Source organism: Centruroides sculpturatus, unplaced genomic scaffold, assembly GCF_000671375.1.
Source record: "Centruroides sculpturatus isolate CEXI.00-Female unplaced genomic scaffold, Cexi_2.0 scaffold40, whole genome shotgun sequence".
In the NCBI taxonomy this organism is placed as follows: domain Eukaryota; kingdom Metazoa; phylum Arthropoda; class Arachnida; order Scorpiones; family Buthidae; genus Centruroides; species Centruroides sculpturatus.
In genome coordinates, this window is record NW_019384602.1 from 1,196,053 (window position 1) to 1,215,023 (window position 18,971).

General features: G+C 28.2%; 1 protein-coding gene across 1 annotated transcript in view; it reads left to right on the top strand.

Moving 5' to 3' along the window:
• The window catches only part of LOC111625070 (echinoderm microtubule-associated protein-like 2), a 104,372-nt gene that overhangs the window by 37,413 nt on the left and 47,988 nt on the right, over positions 1-18,971 (top strand). The window contains exons 5-9 of the mRNA XM_023368101.1: positions 5,235-5,260; positions 8,145-8,274; positions 11,246-11,395; positions 11,473-11,545; positions 11,668-11,781. Of these exons, the coding sequence (XP_023223869.1) occupies positions 5,235-5,260; positions 8,145-8,274; positions 11,246-11,395; positions 11,473-11,545; positions 11,668-11,781 (493 nt within the window). The remainder of the gene's footprint in view (positions 1-5,234; positions 5,261-8,144; positions 8,275-11,245; positions 11,396-11,472; positions 11,546-11,667; positions 11,782-18,971) is intronic.

Here is an 18,971-nt window from a genome sequence, read left to right on the forward strand (position 1 = left end):
CTAATGAAAAAGTCTTCTTATGTCCTTTCTCACATCTCAGGAAAATAAATAAGACTAGTATTTTCCTGAGGTCTGAGAAAGGACATAAGAAGACTTTTTATTTATAGTCTTTTATATTTTTTGTGAATTTACAATTATTGTCTTAGCAATTTTATTAAATGTATATTTCAATTTTTAATTTGGTATACAGTAAATCCTCAACATAGTACTCTCCAATGCTATTCTTGCAAAGTGCTAATGAATACTTGTGAACAGATCTTCATAAATATTAAATAGAGAACTTTTCAGTAACTGAATTACTAAATGTATGATTTTGTATTTCACAGGACAGTGTTATCTTCAAATCTTGTGATTTTCAAGTTTTTAAACTGAAATTTATTTGTAGACTTCATTATTATATATACCTGTAACTTTATGTCATTATTATATATACTGTACCTGTCTATCAGTTAAGTGCTAAGTTTTGGTATTCTATTTTTATGTTAACTGAGGAAGATCATTAAAATCAGTCAAAAACGTTTTTATTTTACTAATATTTATTTTCTGGATTATTAAAGGTTTATTTTATTCATATTAAGTGCTAACTTCAGAGGCAAACAAATGGTAGTGCTAAATTGAAGTTTAATTGTATAATTCTTTGAAGAAAACTAATAATGCTTATTATTCAAATCTTGATGATATAGTTGAATTAAATAATTTTAATTCAATGAGAAATAATATTCTATGATTGAGACATAATAATTAATTTGATGATATGAAGTACAGTGGGTGATCGATTAATGAACAAGTTGGATAACAAACACTTTTGTGAAAGATTTTTATGTTCGGATAATGAACGCCTCATAGAACAAACACAAGAAGAAGCGATGTAAAATAATAAATACTGATTGGTCTTCCCTTGTCTTCAGGTAACAATTCGGAACTTTTCGTAGCACGGGAGACATCGACATCAACACTCAACCTGGTATATACTGATCGGATAGTATTCCTCTGAACTTTGAAACTCTACCTTGTAATTCCAGCCTTTTATTTTTCTGACAGAAACAATTCTTTTATAGTATTTGCAAGACTGTTGGACAAAACTCATTAAGTTTTGTGTTGGTTTTTATTTTCGAAAGGTGAGAGTATAATAGCAAAGATGGAGAGTGGACAGAAGATGTCTGATGTTGCTGGGCAGTATGGCTCGAACAGGTCTACAGTAGGCCACAGTTCAATCTTATCTAAGTAAGGTACTGTATAATCAAGAAGACTCAAGCAGCTAAAGGAGTAACAAAAATCACATCTGAAAAATAAAGAACATTGAAGAGCTCATAATAGAACCTGAAATGAATCTGATGACAGAAGAACGCCAAGAACTCTTGAATGAAGAACACCAAGAAACTCAGCGAGATGTTTTCTTCTGAAAAAGAGGATTAATGTCAATATCTGCTATTAAACATCTTTTGAAGTGGGAGGATGTCAGAACAACGGTCTTAGAATAGCATCCAAACCAGGTTGAGATTAATAGACTTAGGAATATCTACAATTACAATGTTATTAATTACTTCTGAAAAATCCTAAAGAAGAGAGAAAAGCAATCAACATTAGACAGATTCTTTAGACAGATTCATTAGACAGATTCAAACCCCCACAAACGGAAAAAATATGGCTAATAAAAATGCAAGACTGTGTTATATATGTATTTTTATTATTGCATATAAATAAATGTAGTAAGAAAGTATATGTTTTTTATTTTTTGGGGTCTCCAGAACAAATTAATCAAATTCCCATAAAAACCTATGGTAAATTGATAATCGGTTAACAAACAATTTGGATAGCGAACAAAGTCTTGGAATGGATTATGTTCGTTAACCGATCACCCACTGTATTAGTAATGTTGAATGTGCAAGTGCTTTTTTAATTAAACTTTTCAAGCCAATAATAATATAGTAAAAAGTCCCTTAATTATTGTTAAGGATTGGTCTGAATCCTTATACTATTTCTTGAGTAATTAAGTCAAGGCTTCATTCTCTAACTTTTGTTAATTGTTAATAGCAGGTCACATTCTTCCATTATGACGAAATCAGGATCATATAGTCAATTGTGCAATAATATCTTATGAAAACCAATATGTTTAAACAACCTAAATACAGTAATTAAATCATCCAAGATAACTATTCTTTTTTCAATTTACAATATCACTAGTTAATGTTTAAACAAAGTAATTTGGATAAAAGAAATTTGATTGAGTATAAAATAATTTTGATCTTTTGATAATACATCTTGCAGAAGATGCAGGTTCATGCCTTGCTCTGGATTAGTCTTTTCTTCCAGAAACTTTTAAATTATTTAATTTAATCTAAATTTTTTTTCTAATTATTAAATTTAACACAAGATGGCAGTCAAAACACTTACTTTTCAGCCTTTACTGCACTTTTTCAACTTCAGTTAATTAATAATTAAACAATTACTTTGTTTCCTGAATGTAATCCAGCAATAGTTATTTGGTCTTGTAAACAAATCCAAATTTACTAATTTATAAGCCTTGAAATCTTGAAACTTTTTATAAATAGATTAGAATTAAATTAAGTTAAGCATTTTTATAGTAGAAGATAAAAAAGGAAATTTAAATTAAGTTGTTAATGTTACTTATTTCTTATACTATATAATTATATTGAATTTAGGAGTTGATTTGTTATATCATCATAGTTCTTTTCTCATAAATGAAAAAGAATTTTTCCTTGTATTTAACTTAGTTATAAAATTTGAAATTATTATTGTATCAAATTCATTAACAGATATATTTGAGAGATAGTATAAGATTTTTAGCTTAAAAGTTACCATCATAATATTTTTAAAATCATCATCAATTGTTTAGCTGGATTAGCTCATCTTAGTACTCAGTTCAACAGTTGTTATTATATTATCTCTCAGTGCTGATATTGCTAATTTTCACAATTAAAGTTAAATCAGAATTGCTTTCCTCAAATAAATAAATAAATGTCTTCAGATCACTGAACTTCTTCAGCTTCCAGCAAAACTTACAAAATGTAGCAATTCACAAATTTTTTTGGAATCCACCTGATTTCTGCTTTAGGTTTACAGAGTTATAATACATTCTTTCTGATTCTTTTTGTATAAAATCTTTTGTCTGGTAGCTTTGCTAATTTGCTTATTGGTGTAACTGGATGAAAAGCCAGTGGACAAAAGATCCTAAAAAATAGGAATCCAACAATCTACAAGTTTTTATGTAACATTAAGAATTCCCATCCTAACAAAGGTTCCAGGCAGTATACACTATTCCACTTAAAGACTAGAGAGTTGCACACAACCTTCATTACATAGGGGCTACTTTAAGATCTTTAAAAGCAAGACTGAAGGAGCATAAGTACAACATTCAGAAGTTCAACCTGGTTATAGCCCTTGCAGCTTATGCTCTTTCTGATTCTGTTGATTTGTGCTGGCAACAAGACAAAATCATTAAAAGCACAAGGAATAGGCATGAAATACATTACATGGAGTGGTTTACATTTGCAAATCTCTCCAACAAGGTAGTTTTATCAACTATAAGGACCCCAACATACTGTTGACTGCCTAGGTCTGCTATGAGTTGCATATTGGATGATCTTGACACCCTTTTCCTCTCTTCACAGGTAATCCTCCCCCTTTTACTTTCATTGTTTATTTAGTTAATTTTATATTTTCATTTTTATGTATTTTTTATTTAATTATGTTGTTTATTTCTTCGTTTATATTTGTATTTATCATATTTTATTTTTATTCTTTTGTTTTAATTTTTTGAAATTTAAATTAACCAGCATTCGATGTTCCAAAGTGTTTGTTATATGATATTCTTTTGTTTTGTTCAATTCTATATTTTACCTGAAGATGGTCTTTAAAAAAATCTGGAAAAATTTGTAATTAAACTGTTTTTGCTGCAAACAAAGATTTTTGTGTGAATTTTGAATATCCATGGTTAATTTATATTCACTACCTATATAAACAACTCATAATTTGATTTTAATTGATTAAGCTAAACAATCTTGCTGAAATAGTCTGATAATTTTGAAAAGGTTGTTTGGCTTGATATTCACTATAGGATGTAATAAACAAAGAACTTGATCAATAATAATATAATGAATACATCAATTATAACAAAAAGTTTTTACTTCTCATTAGAAACCAAATGTAAACACAAAAACATTATTATAAAGAAGAATGGATAGATTTTAAATAAATAAATATAAAATATATATATATATTAATCTCCATGTTATGACTATTGAAACTGATAGTTCATGAACCAATGACAAATGATATTCTCAAAATATCAATTCTGGGAATTGCCACATTCTCTTACTGAGATGGTAACAATAAGATCAAATTTGCATGAAATTTAACTGTAATTTATATATGATATATTCTTAAATGTAAAATTTTACTTTTCTGATTTTATGTAAACTTTCAGTATATAAAATTTCATGTCATCTGTGCACTATTTTTGATGGATAATGCAGAAATCAGAATTTGATTATGTAATTCAGAACAATTCCACTCAAATCAGGACATCTGACAACTAAAACAGTTATAAATTAAATTTAAAGACATTGTTAATTAAGAATTATTTTTAGCATTGTCATAATTAACTTTATTATAATTAATGATTATTTATTAAGATCAGTTTTAATAAGGCTTAATTTTTTTATACAAATCTTGATTCGGACATGGTAAACATTGATTAATAAATTTTATTTGACATTTACAAGTATTTTAAACTGTTTAATGCTGCTTTATTATTTTAAGTGTATTTTTTTAGAAATAATTATTATTATAGGTTTTAGTGTTTTTAATGATTATTATTTTTGTAATTTTAGGATAAATTTATATTTTTTATAACAATAAACTTTTTCAATACTAAAATTTTAGCTACTAAGCTAATTTTTTCAATGAGACCTTTCCATAGATTATTAATAAGGTTTACTTAATGAAATTTGTTCATTTAATAAACTAAAATCTAGATGATAAACCTTATTTTATATTAATTAAATTACAACTGCATTTCTTATAATGCTTATTGTTTTATCATTAAACTATACTGTATAGTACAGTACATATATATTTATACATATTCAAATAAAATTATTAAATTAAAAATTTTTACATACATTGCAATATTGATTAAAATTATAAAGTTTAAATTATAAGAAATTTATTAATATATGATATTTTAATGTTTGTATGATTTTCTTTTAAAGCACCAAAGAAGCTGTTTTAAATCAAGGTAAGTTATTTAATAATAATAAATACTAAATTTTTGGTATATTATTTAAATAAATAGTATTTATAAGTAATTTAATTTCTTGTTTGTGACATTAAATTAAATTTTATGGCACATTTACACATTTGCTATTTCCCAAATGCTGAGCAAACATTTGACAAATATTGAATAGTGTGGATGGTATACTTGTGATGAATATTTGGCATTCAGTTTCCTTATTCTTGTGTTCAAACACTTGCCTCCTTGCATTGCATTTGTGTTGGCCATCCACACATTTGTGCTCACATTCAAGTATTTTTTTTTTTTTTTTTGTCATTAGTATTTCTATTATAGTTTTTTTAAAAACTAGATCTAGTCTTTTATTTTTTAATTTAATTTATTTTTTTATTTGGTTTATAGTTTAAATATTAATTTTATTTATTTTTTATGTAGTTCTTTCTAGTTGCTTTTACAATATGCTTTAATTGTGTTGTTTTTTTTAAAAAATTCCTTTTTTTCACATATATATTTTTCTACTTTGGTGAGGTGATACCATCCACCATCATCATCGTTTAGGTTTTTTCCATTAACAGATATAAACTAATCATAACAATAAAAGCAGTGGCACAAATTTTAGTTTGAGAATGTCCATTTTCTACATCTCAGATGAATATTCATCATTTTCACAACAAACTAATGCTTGGCAACTAATCAAATGTGTGTATGTATGTGCTCACCAAGTGATAAATATTTTGGTAAAAAGCAAATATTTGGTCTTTACACCATCCTCCTTATGGCTAATATAGATAGTGGTATACATTATCTTTTTGTATTAATATTTAGCATGTATAGCTTTTTAAAACTTTATTACTAAACAGTGGTTGTAATGTTGAACTGTGTTTTTGCTAAGAAGGCATTTACAAACAGTTTTCCATTCAGAAGTTGGAGCTGCACACTTCTGCACAATGAATCTAATATTTCAATTTTTTTGTGCATTTTCATATACCTGATATAGGAAATGAAGAGTTATGTCTTTGAGCTGATTTTAAGGATTTAGAAATAGACTTTCCTGCTTGAATTTTTCTCAAGCTGCTGGCAATAGAGCCAATAGTACTTTAATTCATAATTTCATATTGCACATGTTCAAAATGTCTTAATTGATGGGGTGTTTAACATATGCATTGTTAAATTTGAAAGTGGTCAATAATGACTTTGTGTATTTTTTAAATAGTTTTTAACTCCAATAAAGCATTCTAATTTTATTTTTCTTTCTGTTTATATTTTGTGGAGTTTCTGAATTATATTGATGCTATTCACTTACTTAATATGTTATTAAATTTGTTTATTTGAAATTATTTTAATTGTAAATTTTGTTTAAAATGTAATAAAACATAATAAAAGTTAGCTTCAGATATTTAATTTTTTTGCATTTATTTTTAATATTTCATAAACACCTGATTATTTAATTAATGATTAACTGAAACTTATGCAAATAATTACTATATTCTCAGTTATAAATCTTAAGAGTATGCTATTGCTATAATCTGAACATAATTTTAACAAGGATTTAATATAACTAATAGAAAGGTTGTGGCCAACATTTTCAATGTGATAACGTGTACATTGGGTGTTCAGCGCCGCCTTGCTGTAAGCCTAGAAGTTTGACAATGGCGTTTGGAATGTTGAGCATGATTCCACTGATGTTCCAAATGTCATTGTAAAACTTTTAGGCTTACAGGAAGGCAGCACTGAACATCCAACGAACACATTTTTGTGATGAAAACATCAGCTGCAACCTCTCTAATATATACATGTCAAATTTTAAGTTTTCATAATTAATGAAATTGTAAATGGAGTATCTTGACAACTTATTCAGCCTTAGTTTAGATTTATAAATTATTAGATACAGTTTTATGGGATATGATTGATTTTTTATTGAGGCCAAATAGTTACTTGATGGCACTGTCTCTAATTAAAAATTATAATAAATTTCTTTATTTTTTTTCTTTTGTTAATTAAATGGAAATAATTTAAATTTGTCAAAGTGAAATTTTTAAATTTAGATTGATTTTACTAGAAGCATTGTTATGCAAGTTAAGACAGTGAAAAATTTAGATCAGTACTTTTTTAATAGATTCAGTCTTGAAGTAAGCATTTTAATTAAAGTTGATATTGTCTAATATTTATTAGTGAACTTGTTTAAAACATAAATTTTATTATTTTGTTTTTATTAACAAATACTATAAAGTCTGCTATTACAGATTCACTTGAATATATTAGCATTTATTTACAATTATTTATAAGTACTTGTTCCTTACAAACTTATTTTAAATGTTTTTGGTAAAAAAATTTTAGAAAATCTATCATATATTTAGACATATCATTATTAGAAAATTGTTCAAATGAATACTCTTTAATCACTTACATCTTTAACTTCAGTTTTATATTTATTTTCAAAGTCATTAAGATAAGAAATTATTGTCTTTGATATTTAAGAGCACATTTTCCTAAATTTTCTTGAAAAATCTTTTTTATAATCCTATTTGGTCAAATTCCTCTGATAGTTTCATTTTATCTGAATCCCAGCATTAGCATACTCTTTAGATTTAAAACTGTAAATGTAGTAATTACAGTATTTGTATAAATAATTAAAAGTTTTTTATTTAAGTTTTTAAAATTGAATGTATTAGTAGAATTAAGTTTATTGTTGTATTTTTTTTTTTACTTCCTTTTACATTATCATAAAGACTTAAGAACTTTCGTGTGTCATTATATAATCACATAAAATTAGCTGCTTTTTAATTTTTTAAGTATACATATTTTAATATCTTTAATATAATTAATTGAATTATTTAAAAGATAATTATTTCTATGTAATGAATTTGGGATTTATTTGTATTTTAAACAGAGGATGGAACAATCAAGATGTATCTTTATGGTAAACCTTTTGTAATGCATATTCCAACTGAATATTTGCAAGATTATAATCTTAGTAAAGTCAACAGTATTCCAGTACCAAGATTAAAATTGGAATGGGTGTATCCTTTGCTTGTTGAAAAAAGCAACATATACCATATTTTTGCAGAATAACTGGCATGCTGGTCTATCTGGAGGAGACAATGAAATCAGATATTTATGTATGGTAAAAACCAGCATGCTGGTATAAGTGATGTTATTCGCCCCTTTTAGAGGGTACATTTAAAAAAATGAACATGTAAAAACAAACAAGTTTTTATTTAAAACTGTGAAACTGTCAGCATTACATCAAAAACTATGATTATATGTTTAATTTCTTCATTTGTTTTCTTTCTAAAATATTCGTGGAATTCCAAAAGTGTTTTTTTGTGTGTGTGTATTTTATTGTTATTTGATTCAAAAATGCAAAAATAAGAAAATTTAAGAAGCTTGCTGTAAATTATCTTAGCTTAAACCAATTAATGTTGGCTTTGTATGAAATATGAGATAAAGGTGTTTTTAAGGTCAGGGCAGATGGTCAGTGTAGCCCATACTGACTAACTTCTACTACTACTAATGTCAATAAGTCATTAATTGTTTTATTGTCTTGTAAACAAAAATGTTCTTCCTGTTTTTAAGTCAGTCAAATTACAATGTTATTATTTTATTGTACTTGGAAGAATGTTTTCTTTAACATTTAATTAATAACTAGTTTTGTTAGATCTGATTCATTTTATATTTCAGCTGCAGTTTAACTGTCATACTGGTCTCCCCGTTTTTATGTTGCATGCTGGTTATTCCGTGAAAATACAGTATTATGTATAAATACAATTATATTCCTTTATAAACTAATAGAAAATGTCTAAAACTTATTTGTTTAAATTCTTATGTTTAAAATATTTAGTTTAAATTAAAACAAAAACAAATTTTGTTACTATAGAAAAGATTTATATTTTAATATGAATAAGATATAATGATTTTTATATTGGTTAATAATTTTCTAAAGTTGAAGTAAGGGTATAAAAACTTAAATTTTTTTAAATATCATATTTTTTTAAATGTTCTTTCATTAAAGGATTGGTTGCACAAGTTTAATGCCAAGGTTAAATGCATTTTAATCTACAGAATTAGCCTCAACATGTTACATGAATCTGAATCTTTGGGATATGCCTCTGGATAAAATTAACAAAGCTAACTTTAGGCAGTTAAAACTTATTATATAGATTAGTGAAGAGTGTGATGGCTGACATCAATTCTGATTTGGATGTGGATGATTTTTATTTAGGTTACTTAAACAAAGTTTAGCATAATCTTGATAGAATATTAAAAAAAAATCAGATCCTGTAATATTTATAGCAATTGTAAAATCTAAGTGTGATTGTGATTTAAAAACAAAAAATTGCTTAATATGAGAAATAATATATAAGATGTTACTTTTTTATATTTCTCAAATGTATTTCAGTTCCAATTTTTAAGATATGTTAATCAGAACAAAATTTAAACACTTATTCTTTCACACAAATCAATTAACACCTCTATGTGACTATAGATGTATCTAAAAATATTTTCGTACATTATAGTTTGTTTAAAAAAATGTACTCACATAGATGTGTGGAAATTTTTTGTTTTATTGAAAATTAATAAAAATTCTTAAATAAGCAACAAAAAAAAGTGAAATTAGAGTAATAGTCAAATGTAAATAGATATCGTGTTTAGGCTTAGGTTCCATCCCAAAGCTGTTGGATTTTGGAGTAAATATTCCAAATATTCCAATTTATTTCCAAAATTCAAAATATATTTAGAATTTGGAACATTTATTCCAAAATCAAAAAAATCTGAAAAACTTCTCATTCCAAGCTTTTCAGATAAAGGATTCTCAACTTGAAAATAATCAAATTAACATTTTTTCTATTAATAAAATAATAATAATAATATATTATTAATGATACAAAGAAACAATATTAATCTAATATAAAAGTGTAATTTCAAAATGTTCTCACCTAATTGTATTACTTACAGTTATAGAAACATTTGGGTATTTTTTGTTGACATTGACAACTGGAGTTTGATTATTCCAGCTAATTAAAAAGAAAACTGCTCTTTCACAGACATATTTGGAACACATTGAAAATTTATTGATGTTATTTTTTATACATAGCTAGTAATGTTAGCTAGTAATGAATCATTACTAGCTAGTAGTAGCTAGTAATGATTTATTTATAATAGTGTTAAATAATCACATCACAATAGAAACTTTAAAATGCAGTGATATTTTTAATTTTCGAATGTTTTCAGTCCTTTTTATTGACTTCCTTCAAAATAAAAAGGCAATTGAATGACAGTTTTCATTTGAAACAAATGGAGCATAAACTTATTTCTGATGAATATAATTTAAATATTACAATTCTAGAACAAAAATTCAAAACGAGAGAACACTAGACTTTTAAATAATATGCTAATGAAAAATACAGAGAGTAAAATACCAAAAAATGCATAAATGAATCTGAACAGCTAAAAACATTAAAAAACACCTAAATGAACTTAAAAAATAATATCATCAAAAAAACAAAGAATAAATACTAACAACGAAAAAATAGAAATAAAATTAAGAATATATACAAAAAAATTTGTTGTATGTTTGAATTAAAGTCACATATTTGTATTTGAAATTTAGTTTTTGAACTATAAAAGAAATTACTTTTCAAACTCTTGAGCAATCAAAACTGAAATTTGTTACAAAATATATTCATACACCTGAAGAAGTTTAAGCTTCCAGCAACAGACAGCTTTAATAGGACAAATGTTAAAAATACATTCATTATATTTTGATAATTAATAAGAATATAATGAATATTATTATTAAAAATTTTTTAAATGAATGAAATTTTGGATTTTTAATTTTTTTGGATGTTTTTAAATTATGAATGGTGGTGATAATTAATTTGAAAATTTATTTTTAAAATAAAATATTTATATCAGGCGTAAATTTTGAAAACAAAAATTACATTTTACTTTTTAAAATCTAAAATAATTTATTATCTTAACAAATAATAGTTATGGATACAGGGGAAGAGATTGTCGTACTAATTTATATTTATTACCTACTGGAGAAATAGTATATTTTATTGCTACTGTTGTTGTATTATATAATGTAGAAGATCAAATACAAAGGCATTATCTTGGTCATACTGATGATATTAAATGGTAAGCATTATAAATAACTAATAAAAATAACTATTAAATTAATATTTAATAAAAAATTGAAAATTAAATCATTATAGTTTAACTATACATCCAAATAAATTGCTGATTGCAACAGGACAACTAACTAGTTTAGACAAGAAAGAACGTCGAGTAAGTATTATTGAAATGTTTAGAAAATTTATCTTCATGTAATGTGTTTGTTCTCTTGTTGTTTTTATGCACCCTTTAAGTAAACTATAGTTTGATTGTAACTCCTTTTGTGCTGGCTGCAGTATAGACGTATGTCTCTTACCTCAACAAGTGTTACTCACTGGGTGAGTGTCTTTAATATCAAATATTTCACACTGGTTTCATTTTTTAATGCATTCTGTAATTGGATTACTGTATAAGACAAAAATGTTGATAATGCATGTTTTATGTATTTATTGTTAATGTGTAAATAGATGCAAGTAATTTAATAGAATGATTGCTTTACTATAAAAATGCTTTTTATAAAAAAAATTATTGTATCTTTAAGTGAGCATTAAATTTCATTATTAAGTTGACATATTTTTATATGGTTAATTTACAACTTTTTTGTGATGTGTATTCTTTACTTCACTCCTGTTTGATGATAAAAAAGATTCAATTTTGCTTTAGCTTAGTATAAATTTTTCTACTTTTATTCAAATTTTATCTAGTCATATATTATATCAGTGAGTATTTATCTATTTTATAATAATAGCAAATTCTTATGCAGTATAGACAATATATACAGATAATAAAAACTTATATATGTTTTTTTTAAACTGATGGTACTCAGAGACATCTGTAGAGCAATCTAACAGCCGGACTGTCGCCAAATTTGGGAGAGTGACTAAGGACGACATGGAAAAGAGATTCTGCAAAGAAAAAAAGTAGTACCCAAATTCACTGGTAGGGGTGGATTTGGCACTGCTGTAGCAAAATAGCTAAGAATTTGCATAAAACTCAGCTGCAATTAATGAACACACGAATGAATAATCAGACAGAGGTTTCAGTGCAATAATGAAAGTTTAATTAATCAGCAAATAACCTTCTCCCTCCTTCAATGTGACCATACTCCTGCTGGACAACACACTGCTTCCTGAGCACCATGTTCTCTACGGCCGAACGTAACATGTCTGCAGGAATGTTCATCACAGTTCGAGAAATGTTGTCCTTCAAGATCATCAAGTTGGGGACACCACTAAGACAGACTTTGGACTTTAAGTAACCCCACAGGAAAAAGTCACATGGGGTTAGATCCGTGGGTTAGAATCTTCAAGTGCTATTGCAACATCACTAACTGTCTGTGCAGACACCAGTTTTTGCCCTCTACCAGGCTGAACTGCTAAGAATGCTGTCTCTTCAAATTTCTTTATCAAGTCTTTCAATGCATTAATTGATAGAGGATTTTTGCGCAGGTTGTTATGGGTTCTAAACTAAAGATGCACCGATTAATCGGTAAGTAATCGGTAATCGGCCGTATTGGCCACTTAGCCGATTAATCGGTATCGGCCATTCCCCCCGATTAATTGGTTTCAATAATCGGCTAATTTTACATTTTGGTATTTTTGTTAGAATGTTACGTACAATGCTAGTATTAAAAACTAATAAATTTCTGTTATATATTTATTATTTATTACATGACAATCTGAATATTAAAAAAAGTTTTACTAATCAAATTATTCCTTTTATCGATACATGTTATAAGTATAATATAACGTATAATATAAAGTTCAAACTTTACATAAGAAAAAGTATTGAATAGGTTAAGAAGAAAATTAAATTTTTATTTGTTTCATAAGTTTAAAGTTTAAACATAAAAAACAAATAAAAATTTAATATTTAAACTGTAAAACCCTTACAATTTAAGGATTTTACAATGCAAAAACATGAGAATTTCATCATTTTCAGGGCATAACCTATTTTTTGCCGGCTCATGAATGTTACCTACAGTGCTGAAAACTTTTTCACTTTCAATGGAATATGCTGAGGCAGTTAAATATTTCGTAGCTATTTTGCTCAAATTAGGGATAAATGTAAATATGTTTCTAATTCTTGATCGAAACGTTTGTTCATCTCTTTTGTTTTTTTCTTTCTTTTTAAAAACATGCTATTCTTCATTCTTGTGTTTACCAGATGCTAATTCACCAAATAAATCAGAAAAACTTAGAAATTCATCTCCATCTTGATCATCTCCAGAAGTAGAAGCTTCAGAATTTAATTCTTATTGAGATTTCCTCTAGCATATCCTCTTTTTGAAATTTCATTTTGAATCTTAGAGCATAAAGACTTGTTTTCTATATATGCTGAAAATCTTTTTTTTTATTGAATTTTCTAGTTCTTCTGTTGTGGTATTAATGCCACTAAAGGAACTACTGATCTTTGCTTTTGATATGAATAATTTCAGAGTCTCTATTGTGGGAACTATTGAAGATGAAGTCGCTTCTCGTTTGCTGGCTTTCCACAGTAATTTCTTTGAATGGTTTTACAAGTAGAACAATTTTTTCAACGAGAGACACTGATATGGGCTCAACGTAGGAATTTTATTATCTATAGTATATGTGACAAGGGCCTTTTGCTGTTCCAACATGTAGTATGTAGAATTCCAGCGAGTAGGAACATCTTGAATTAATTTGTGTTTCTGCAAACCTAACTTTTCTTGCAAATCTTCTAATTTGATTACAGCTACAGCAGAATGATTAAAAGTTGTGACAATATTTCTATTAATTGTGATTATAGTTTTCACATCTTGTTTAAAAAATATGCATTCGTTTAGTGTCAGCTGCAGCATATGATAATGCTTCTAAGTTGCAATTCTTAATTCCAGCTACCAGATTTGCTGCAGAATCTCTTAGTACTAAGAATATCTTATCACTTGTCAACTTATACTGTTCAAGAACAATTTTTAACTGTTCACTGATTTGTGTAGCTGTGTGGGAACCTTCAAAGGAAACAAGTTGCAAAACAGCTCTTTTCTGCTGAAAATCATCCTTCAACCAGTGAGCTGTTACACTTAAAAAAGGAGAATTGTTTGTAGTTGCTGTCCAAATATCAGCGGTTAAAGAAATATATTTTGTTTCTGTTAAACACAGAAACACTTCAGCTTTTTAAACAATGTCGAAGTTTCCATGCGTCAACAATTAAGTGTTGAGATTTATTTTAGAAACAAAGGAAGAGATTGTTGATTTTGCGAGGATATTCGATCGTCTCTTGTTTACCTGACCCGAGGGAGATGGAAATACCAGGTGGAGAAAAATGGGTTTTTTCCACATTATAATTAACTGTATAATTAACTCCAGGATCTCACATTATTAATGCAATAAATTATTAACACTAATCGGCCAATTAATCGGTATCGGCCGATAATGCATGGCCGATTAATCGGTAATCGGCCATTTTGCTTATCGGTGCATCCTTATTCTAAACTCACAAAGAGCGCCCGGTGCACTCAATTGGTTAAGATAATAAAATTTCACAAGCAACGCATGCTGAGGTAACGAAAGATGCATGTTGAACTCTGCTGAAGTCCGGAATGTGCTTCGGACTTTTGTCCTTGTCTTTTAAGCTCAAATTAGGTGTCACTGCTGTTGACCACGTCATTGTGAATTTGGATTTTGAGGTGTTACCACTGCGTTATGCAAATTCTTAGCTACAGCAGCGCCAAATACACCCCTACCGATGAATTTGGGTACTACTATTTTTTCTTTGTGGAATCTCTTTCTCATGTTGTCCTTAGTCACTCTCCCAAATTTGGCAACAGTCCGGTTGTTAGATTGCTCTACAGATGTCTCTGAGTACCGTCAGTTTAAAAAAAACACCCTGTATTTTACAATCACATTAAAAGATTATAACCATAACCATAAATGAAAATAGTATATAATAATGAATACTCTTCCAGGATTTTTTGTTATTCTATTGGATAAGGAACAAAGAAATGAAGAAATGGTTTATTTCTATTTTGTTTAATAAATATGATTATATTTTATTAAGAACGTTTTTGTTTGATTTACATCCACCAGTATTGAATGATTATTCTATATATAAATTCAAAGATTTTTATTCTTTGATAAGAACCTCTAAATGTTTTCTCTAAATGAGAAAAGACATAGTGAATCTGAAAGAATAATTAAAAAGCATGATTTTGAGCAAAGAATATCTTAAAATTTTGTAAAAAGAATCTTGAAATGAGAGTGTGAAAGCAAATAGCAGTAGAAATAGAAATAAGAAGTAAATATTGTACATTATTATTATATCTTCAGTAAGAACTTTTTAAGAAAGACTGACTGAAAAAGTAAGAAAAGCATTAGCTTTTAATATTTTTAACCCTGGGGTAGTGCAGTGGGGTGTTTCGCCACCCCAACGTTTTAAAAGTTGCACTATTCATAGATTTCGCAAGTAATGTTTGTATCCTCTTCAGTAGCTTCATGATTTTATGTATAGAGCATGCTCAGAAATTACTACGATGCTGCAGAAATTCCAGTAAGAGAAAAACAACAGTTCTCAGTGGGGTATCCAAACACCCCACAGTATTAATTACGTTTTTTTTTTTAATTTTACAAATATTTATATAGTTTTTTTATTTTAAAAATAACTATAATGTGACCACATTTATTATTTATAATATAGATATAATAATCAATGTGAATAAATATAATTTAAGTTTATTTTAATTCAAAATGGCTGACTTTCATAAACACATTGAGAAAACACCAAACATAGCAAGTTGCTTGTCATTTGCACTGAGTGCCAAAGTACAATGTCAGCTATTGAATCAGAGTGACAAAAATGCTTAAAAAACAATTTAGATTTTTACTATTGGTTTAATAATAAGATCTAATGTAATGAGTTTTGATAAATGTTGTTTTTTATTTTCGTGGATTTATGTACTAATATAATATGTAATCATACCTGAATATAATCATATGTATAATGACACATGCCTTTACCAAATAAATGAGTAAATCTTTATGAATTTTTACTTACATGGTTTATGGACCCAAAAAAATGTTGGGGTGGACAAACGCCCCACTGCACTAATGCCGAAAAAAAACTCAGTGCACTAACGCAGGGTTAAGAATTGTTGTTTTATATTAGGGTTTAAGAAAGGATAGGGATTTTTTCAAGTTTATGCTCAAAGATGGCATTTATGAGATTTCATGAAAAGAACATCAACGAAGTTAATAATTTCTAAAATGATTTTGAATCATGTAGATATAAAAATTTTTTAACATTTAAAATATGGGAAAAGTCTGTTAGCTGGATCTGAATTACTTTACTTTATCAATTGTTGATGTTACATAATTATCATATATTATTGTTTTACAATTTATATTATTTCAAACATATAATGAATTGTTTACATCAGGGATGTCCAGCCCACGGGCTGCATGCGGCCCAAGGCAAGTTTCAATGCAGCCCAATAAACTTGTAAACAAAACCAACAAATGTTTTAATTTTTTATTATTTATTTATTTCAATGGCATAAACTCAAAAAAAAGTTTCACAAATCCATAAACCTTTATTCATATTTTATTTTTGAGTGGAAAGAAAACATTTTCAAATACTTGGAAATGTGTGAGTGCGGAAAGATTATTAAATAAAGCTAGAGTTTTGACCAGGGCTGTGGAGTCGCGTAAAAATCTACTGACTCCGACTCCAACTCCAACTTTTCCTTACCATCCGACTCTGACCAGGGGCGGATTTGTTACCGAAAGAGACCCAGAAATTCTGATGTCATTTTGTGACCTCAGAATAAAAGATTCAATAAATAGAGTTCTAATAAAGATAGAACGTAGAAACTTTTTATTCCAAAGCTAAAATACTTCTCTAAGTAATATATAAATATGTATTCAATAATTTTTACTTTTCCAGCTGTTATATATAACAGAGGAAAAGTGTAGCGCGCGGTCAAAAAATGACCCCTCCCAAATTTTTACATTTTTGGACTCAGGACACCGTAAAATTTCAAGATATGCAAAAGATTCGAGGTTTTTTCTATATGTGTGGATGTTAGACTGTGTGGGGGCAGTGGCGTAGCGTGGGTGTCAGCTGCCCGGGGCAGAGGAAAATTTCGCCGCCCCCTTATTTAGGTATCTCAGTTTAAAAGACTAAAATTCAGTTTTGTCACAGAATAAGTAATAAAAAATTTCGTGTTAGTGTTTCCACTTTTTTAAAATCGCTGACCCGGACGGCAGGTGAGGTTTGTTCGAACAGAAGTTCCTGACGCATGCGCAATGTCATTTTGCAGTGCGAAGAATAATGTGAGTGCATGCCAGTTCTAAATCAGTTACAGTTAGCGACTAGGGAGACTTGGATAGGAGTAACACAAGTGACCTAGCTCTATTGGATTTTGGAGGTGTATGTGATTACAAATGAATCGTACAAGCAAAAAAATAAAGAAAAAAATAGGTCGACAGGTTGCGCACGATATCTCTGGATGGTGAGTCGGGTGGTAACACTATTCCGTGCTCATTTCAATCGGTCCGAATTGTAGGTGGACGAAAATATGAAATAAAATGGTTCGAATTCTTACAAGATATTATTATTATTTATTGTGAAATTTTGCCGCCCCTTTCACCCCCCATTTGCTACGCTACTGGTGGGGGGGCATGATTTTGTTCATTCTGTTTGAAGCCTAATAATTTCTGTGGTCAGAGTGGTCAGAATTGGAGTCAGATGGTTTAACACAGGAGTTAGTTATTAAGCATTAAAGTGGTTGAACTAAATCATATACCCATACACATTCTAACATCTTAGGTAAGAACATCTTAACAGGTTTTACTGTACTATTATAAAATGGCTAAAAAGCTTACTTTGAGGGTAGAGACGAGTTTTACTTTATTTTTTTTTAATTTTGAACGCTAATAACGAGTAAAATATTCATTAAGAGATATGACATATGACCACTTTTATGTCTTCATCCTGTCGACCTTTCATTAAGAACCAAAATTTAATAGTATTAATGCCCCTTTATACGCAAGCTACAGTGCCACATTTCGTTTTTTAAACTTTACCCATTCTGAGATATTGTTTAATATCTCAGAACAGAAAATAAAGAAATTAAACAAATTAGATGCCAACACACACGCTTAGATGACTTTTTTGAGGGGTTCGGGAGGTCTCCAAATGTGTAGATTTGCAAAAAAAAATCTTGGAGGGTCAAATTTGACACGATTACAATACTTTTCTATTTTATATAGATAACAAGTTGGTAAGTAAAAAGGAGTCGGAGTCTGTGGATTTTTTGACGACTCCGACTCCGGCTAAAACATCAAAACTCCACGACTTCAACTCCACAGCCCTGGTTGTGACTCAAAGGATTATAGACCCAAATTTGGGAAAAGGAAGGAAAGATGAGAAAGGACAAAAGATGTAGTAGTGAGAAAGATTAAATAGATCTTCTGTCAAGCAAATATGGACCCGTAATTTTTCAACCTTTTTCACTTCTTTATCTTTTGTCCTTTGTCTCTTTTTCCCACACTTGGGTCTAAAATCCTTTGATTCACAACTCCAGCTTTATTTAGTATTTCTTCCAACGTTGCACGATTTGGCTACTACATTGCGCCAAATG